The 7,305-nt window shown below is 52.0% G+C and overlaps 1 protein-coding gene across 2 annotated transcripts in view; it reads right to left on the reverse strand.

Annotated features, from left to right (window-relative positions):
* Window positions 1–5,124, reverse strand: part of RHCG (Rh family C glycoprotein) — a 40,593-nt gene extending 35,469 nt beyond the window's left edge. For both annotated transcript variants that reach the window (XM_030814998.1, XM_030814999.1), the window contains exon 1: window positions 4,872–5,124. In XM_030814998.1, the coding sequence (XP_030670858.1) occupies window positions 4,872–5,055 (184 nt within the window). In that variant the 5' untranslated portion in view covers window positions 5,056–5,124. The remainder of the gene's footprint in view (window positions 1–4,871) is intronic.
* Between the last annotated feature and the right edge of the window lie 2,181 nt (window positions 5,125–7,305).

Below are 7,305 nucleotides of genomic sequence, written 5' to 3' on the forward strand. Positions count from 1 at the left end.
CTACCTAAAATTATTTTTAGGCTGGGCGCGGTGGCTCATGGCTGTAATCCCAGCACTTTGGGAGGCCGAGGTGGGTAGATCACTTGAGGTCAGGAGTTCAAGACCAGCCTGGCCAACATGGGGAAACGCCATCTCTGCTAAAAATACAAAAATTAGCTGGGCATGGTAGTGCACGCCTGTAATCCCAGCTACTCGAGAGGCAGAGGCAGGAGAATCACTTGAACCCGGGAGGCAGAGGTTACAGTGAGCTGAGATTGCGCCATTGCACTCAGCCTGGGCAACAGAGTGAGACTTCGTCTCAAAAAAATAAAGATTTTTAATAGTGACGATTTGAGGGTCCAAACTGTATGGACCCTCAGCAAAGGACAGAACCTCTCAGATCTATCTACAGGTTCTTTGTCAGTCAAATAAGAGATAGTAACAGCCCCTGGACAGTGCTCACTGCAGAGCTTTGTAGCACACATGTAATGGGATAAAACAATCAAAGCCCTGTGCGAAGGCAGCTGGCTCTTTAGCAATTGCCCCATCATATAAGTTATTATTTCTCTTTTTCTCTTTCAAGACTGACAAAGTTGAATTGGGTTGGCAACTTGCTGAGGGTCAAGAGAAGCTGACCTTCAGTCTCCCTCCCCAGCTTTGGTGACTCCAGCTGTCCTGCCCAGAACTGGCTTCCTCAACCTGGAGGTCCCTGATGGGGCGGGGCTGGCACTCTGGCCTCCAGGGGGCACCAGTACCCAGCTGTTCTCCCTCTCCCCTTACTCCCAGCCCCCAGCCCCATTCTAGCTCCTGCTGCTTCCCTCTGTAGATGAGTCCCCCACCAGGCTGGCTGAGTCTAGGGGAACAAAGTGTCCCACACTAATGGGCCTCTGCAGCCCTCCCCTCTGCTGCATCAGCACAGGAAGGATGGTGCCCTCCAGGGGCTGGGTGCCGCCCCCCTCCCCCTCCCGTTTGCAGCCCAGCCTGTTTTCTTTGAGACCTACTGTCCAGTTCCCCAATTCCCCCAAGACTCCATGCCCACCTCTTCCACATCAACACTGCAAAATCTCCTGGGGAGATGGTGAGGGGCAGCAATACCACAGAAGACCCTGGAAAGCAGGTAGGCCCTGGGGCAGGGGGGCTTGGCTCTGACCCTGCCTGTGCCACTGGCTGGCTGAGAGTGTCCAGCTCCTCTCGAACCTCCATTACCTCCATCATAAAATGGAAATTATAAATGCCCCACCTGACAGGGCAGGCATAAAGCATTTTGTGATTGGGAAGTGCACAAAAGAATTTAAATGCTGTAACAGTTCCAACTAATATTCAGGGAGACATGTCTCCACCATGTTTCTAACCAGGTGCTGATACTTACACACCTTCATGGAAGGAGCACTTACTCCCTTCTGGGGAAGCCCAGTGGCAGCATTTACTGTCCTCTCCCTTTATGCCAGGAGATGAGTGCCCTACCAGTCACCTGTCATCTTGAATCTTCTTAGAGATCCTGTACTTTATAACATTCTACCTTACGATGGGCTCGCTGAGGCTCACTGTGGCGAGGTGGTTGGCTCCTCCATGCAGTGATGCACCCAAATGGGATCTGTTTAATTCTAAAGTTCCACTGCTTTCTGCCTGTGGGTAAGCTCGTCCTTTATCAAATGGAGCCTGCTTCGGCCTCATGACACAGTCCTTCCGGTGTTTGAAACCAGAGCTTCCTCTGCCCTGGGTTATCTCCCAAAATGTGTCCCACTCCTCCCTTGGTCTTCCAGGGAGCTTCTGGAGTCCAGGCCCTGGTGGCTTCTCCTTGGGCCAGCCTCCCTGAAGCCACTGCCCTCAGCGGTTCACCCAGACCCTGGAGCACCAGCCCATAGGGAAGCTGCGCGTTCAGCAGCCACAGCCACTGCCTGCATCACGGGCCTCCAAGGGCACTGCCAGGTGAGTCCCCAGCTGGCTCCATGCCTGCTGCCTGCTGCAGGGCCCATGCCTGGGGAGCCATCCCCAGGCCAAGCCAACTGGAGCTGGACTCCTCTGGAAACTGGAGATGCCCAGCAGGCTTCACTAATCCCCAGTAGAAACGAGGCTAGCACAGCTGCTGATGGCCTGGATCCAGGAACAGGGAAGGCACCTCAGGGCCTGCCCTCACCCCAATCCCCTAGGAATCACCTCACTGCCCAGGAACCCAGGCTTGGGGACTTACATGGGCCAGGAAGCCTTGTGCCCTCTAACTCCTAACCACAGCCACCGTGAGTGGAGCGGGGGAAAGGGGGAAGGTTGAGACTAGGGAGGAGAGTGGGCCAGGAGTGTGGGCTCAGACCCCAGGGCTGCTCCTCTCGCTCCCTGGTTTCTCAGCTGAGTGACCTTTGCAAGACACTTCTCTCTGGCCTTAGTTTCCTCATCTGTAGAATGGGGGTCGTCACAGCGCCTCCCTCACAGGTGGTGGTGATGATTAAAGGAGAGAATGCATGTGCGGTTGGAGGGGTGGCCACTACTTCTTGCCAAGATTCTTTCCCTATACCCCTCTCCTCTGTTGCTTCCTGCTCCAGTGGCCAAGAGCTCCCCAGGAGAACTAGCAGGGGAAACTCAAGGCCCTCCTTGATGCTGGGGCTCTCCCCCTGTTAGCATCCTTACCCCATCCCTTTCACAAACCCTACTCTCGGGCCACACAGAACCACTCCCCCTCCTTGCAACACTACCCCCTTTTAGTGGCCCCCTTGGCTGCTCGGCTTCTCCCCTCCTCACCATCCACCATTTGCCAGGAAGCCATCACTGATCCCTTCTGCTCGGAGCACTTGGTCCCACTGAGGCTCTGGGTGCCACGGTGCCCCTCTCTGCTTCCAAAAAGTCTGGGGACAGAGACCCAGGATATTCAACTTATTTATCCAGAGTGACCATAGCCCTGGTTTGCCGGGACAGTCATGGCTTATCCCTGGGTCCCAGCAAATTGCTACCAGCACCACCTTCACTCTCAGAGATGTCCTCTGATGATGATAAATTATATGATCACACTACAGATAAGCGCTTGTTGCATGAACACATGAATGGTGGGGTGTGAAAGGTGGGTGGGAGAGTGTGGTGGGAGGAGGATAAGAGCTGGGGAGATGTAAGGACTGTACCTCCCCACTGGTGAGGTTCTGCAGCTCCTATTACAGGGTCTCTCTCTCTCTCTCTCTCTTTTTTTTTTGAAAGGGAGAGAGATAGAGATTCACTCTGTCACCTAGGCTGGAGTGCAGTGGTGCTGTCATAGCTCACTGTAGCTTCAAACTCCCAAGCTCAAACGATCCTCCCACCTCGGCCTCCCAAAGTGTGCTGGGATTACAGGTGTGAGCCATCGCACCCAGCCTATTTAAGGTCTTGAGGTCCTCCACTCCCCAGACACACTGAGGACCTGTGAATGCCGGTGGGAGGCTTTGCCCCTTACACTCTGGGGTCAAGTGGGAAGCAGGAGCGGGAGGGAGGGAGAAGAACAGGCAAAGGAGGGTCTCAAGCTTGCCTGCCTCACTGTTTGCTGGAAAGTCCCCCCTCTGAGGAGAGGAAAGGTGGACAGTGTGAACAGTGGATTTGGAGCCTGAATCCCAAGGCTGCATGCAACTGTCTAAGATATCTTTTAAAAAACAGCCCTAAATGGAGCCCAGGAGAAACTGTGGTCTCCCCAGCAGGGGGCGCACCCCTTGTCTGTTACTTCCCTTCTAGGCACCATATAACTATTAATGCAGCCCATGATAGCCCTAACTTTTTGGCAGCCACTTAATATGGCTGGCTCCCACCAAGCCTGCAGCCCCCCAAACTCAGTCTTTTTTCATGCAGGCTGCCATTCTGAAAGTGTGCAGTTGTTTTCTTGGAGATAGAGAATCCCCTGTTGCCGAGAATGTCTAAGGTGTGGAGGGAACACCAGCTGATACAGGCGGCTGCTAGAGAGGGGCTTTAGGGTCCCTTTCGAAGCTAACAGTCAATGAATACATGAACACCACTGCCTAGAATAATTGTCATTGGCTGATGGCAGATGGAGTGGGAAATCAGAAAGAACAAGGGCATTCTGATTTTGGGAAGAGCCCCGGGCTGGGACTCCAGAGGTCGGTCAGCTCAGAGTGACCTTGGGTTAGCTCTCCCTGCCCCTGAGTCCTAGGGCACCTGTGTTTGGTGCTCTTGTAGCAATTGCTCCATTATAAAGAAAGGATCCCACCCCCAACTCTGTGGCAGAACTTTACATGCACCGCCTCGCCACAGCCTCACCCCAACCCCTGTGAGGGAGGTCCTACCACTATCTTCATTCTGTAGATAAGGAAATTGAGGTTTAGGAAGGTTGGCATTTGCCTGAGGCCACCCACCTGGTTTATGGCAAGAGCCATGAGAGCACGAGAGAAAGGGAGGTATGTGATTGTAGGGTCATGCTCTTAACCACAGCACCGCTGACATCAGAAAATTCAGGGGCGCTTGTTTTCCCTCTCCAAGCTAAAAGGGGGTGGGTGTCCTGGCCTCCTGGCCCACCAGTGGCCCCACAACCCCTCTGCCCGCAGCAGGGCTGGCGCTTATTTGGAGTAAGCGCTCCTCTGGACAAGGGAGCCAGGTCATCCACTGGTTGGTAATGGAGCGAGAGGACTCGGGTCTTTTTTAGGATACCAAGCAGGGCTCTCTGACAGGGATGTTGGGGGCCTCTGACGGCTGGGAGGGCGGTCAAATAAAAGCCTCATCCCGGTGTTTTCCCTACTAGTTTGTCACGCGGAAAAGGAGTTTGTGCACATCTGACAATTTCCCACGCATGCCCTGCAGAGGCCGGCGAGATGGGGAGTCCGCGGCTGCAGGGCAGATCCTCTCCTCTGCCCCGCTCTGGGCCGAGCCCTTGGCCAGGTGGCGACCGGCGCGGATATGCCTCGGCAGGGCCTGCAGGCGGCGGGACTTACTTGGGTAGCGATAGTAGAATTCGTTCTCCACGTCGCTCGAGTTCTTGTGCTTCCTGTCTGTCCACCAGTGGGCGTCGGCGTCGAAGTCGTAGCGCACGAACACCCCGAAGAGAATCACCATAGCCACCTGCAGGAGCAGGCAAGTGAGCGGCAGCCGCCAGCGGAGGTTGGTGTTCCAGGCCATGCTGCAGGGGTGCCTGGCCGGGCGGGCAGCGGGCGGTTCGGACGCTCGGAGGCCGGCGGGGCTTTTGAGACCCGGGCAGGGGGGCGGGGCGGCCACGTGGGGCGCGGAGCAGCTGACTCGGGCACCACCCGCGCGCTCGCCCAACTGGCGGGGGCCCAGCCCGAGCCGAGGGCCCCAAAAGATTCCCCGCGTTGGGCTGGGGAACAGTGGCAGGAGCAGAGGCTGATAAGGCACTGGGCAGGAGGATCAGGGTGCCCCAACTTCTGTGTGTCCCGTTGATACTGGGGCCTTTCTCCTTTTGTTCTGCTGAATAGAGAAACAGGGGGATCATTGGCCTCCCAACGAGATCAGAAGGAATTCCCAGACCTAAGTCATCATCATCATCATCATCATCATCATCATCATCTGTCGTTTCTTTTTCTGATTATGAAATTCACACAGGGCACATGAAAAACAAGGAATGTTTGGGACACTGTCACAAAACAGAGCGGCCTGGGGAGACATCTGTGATGTGCTACCCCAGACTTAACCCTGGAACAGAAAAAGGATGTTAATGGGAAAACTGGTAAAATCCAAATAAAGCCTGAAAATTAGTTAATAGTGCGTTCCCATGTTGTTTTCTTAGTTGGGACAAATGTCATGGTTATGTAAAATGTTAACAGTTGGGTAAACTGAGTAAGGGCTATATGGGGACTGTCTTTGCCACTTTTCTGTAAATCTAAAATTATTCCAAAATACAAGGGTTTTAAGAAAAAAAAAACACGTATGAAGGATTGTAAGAACAATTTAAGAGTTTTTCACAAGTTCATCGATCTATAATCAGAAACTGTCTTTTGGTTAAGATCTGTGATCTTGACATGAGTTAACCATAATATTTAGGTAAAATCTATGCTTAGTCTGTATATTGTCAAAATAAATTTGATTTTCTTATTTTTCTTTAAAAATACAGAGATAATTGTAGAGATTTGGAAAATACAGAAAAACACAACGAAGAAAGTAAAAATCACTCCTAATCCGACCACCCAGAGGCAATACTAATATTTTGGTGTATGTACTCTAGTCTTTTTCTAGCTCATTGAAGAGGGGCTGGAGGGGAGCAGGGGGAGTGTTTCAAACGACCATACTAATTTATAGCCTTTTTAACTCCTTTCATATTTTGTAAACACCTTCCCATATTATACTTCTACAACTTTTTTTCTTTTTCTTTTGAGATGGGGTCTTGCTCTGATGCCCAGGCTGGAGGGCAGTGGCTTGATCATGGTTCACTGCAGCCTTGACCTCCTGGGCTCAAGTGATCCTCCCACTTCAGCCTCAAAAGTAGCTGAAACCACAGGCATGTGCCACCAGGCCCAACTAATTTTTTTTTTTTTTTTTTGAGACAGTCTCGCTCTGTCACCCAGGCTGGAGTGCAGTGACGTGATCTCGGCTCACTGCAAGCTCCGCCTCCCGGGTTCACGCCATTCTCTGGCCTCAGCCTCCTGAGTAGCTGGGACTACAGGCACCCGCCACCATGCCCGGCTAATTTTTTTTTTTTTTTTTTTTTTTTGTAGAGATGGGGTCTCCCTATGTTGCCCAGGGTCATCTTGAACTTCTGGGCTCAAGTGATCCTCCCACCTCAGCCTCTCAAAATGCTGGGATTGCAGGCATGAGCCACCACACCCAGCCTGCCACAACATCACTTTTATAGCAGGATATACTGTGCCTTATCTAGACAATCCCTAGTGTTAGGTGACGAGCAATGAGGTCATTTTTTATTTGTTTAGTGTTACAAATCATGCTGTCATGAACATCCAGATATGTAAGTCTTTGCACAACTTTCTGTGAACTCCTGGAGGCAGAGTTGTTTTAATACATATCTCTAGATGTTCCCCTAGAAAGATTTACCAGACAAAGCATGCACTCTGTGAGCCAGGGGTCAGTGACTTTTCCCATGCACTCTTGCCAATGCTGGCTTTAAAAAATCTTGCCAGTTGAAACCCCAGATTTGTAAAAGCCACTAATGCCATGCATAACATCTGAGGCTAAGCACCTAATCAGGGAGCTTGGAACTTGAGTGTGGCCATACCGTGCCAGCATGGGGCCATACTGTGCCAGCATGGGGTACCAGGTTATCCCCACTCCCTTGGCAAAGAAGCAGCCAGACACTGCATGAGCAATACCAGCAATAGGGACCATTTATTAAGTGCCTGCAGTTGCCAGATCCTTTAGATATATATTTAAATTCTCAACTAAACACTTGTGAAGTGGACA

Source organism: Nomascus leucogenys, chromosome 6, assembly GCF_006542625.1.
Source record: "Nomascus leucogenys isolate Asia chromosome 6, Asia_NLE_v1, whole genome shotgun sequence".
In the NCBI taxonomy this organism is placed as follows: Eukaryota; Metazoa; Chordata; class Mammalia; order Primates; family Hylobatidae; genus Nomascus; species Nomascus leucogenys.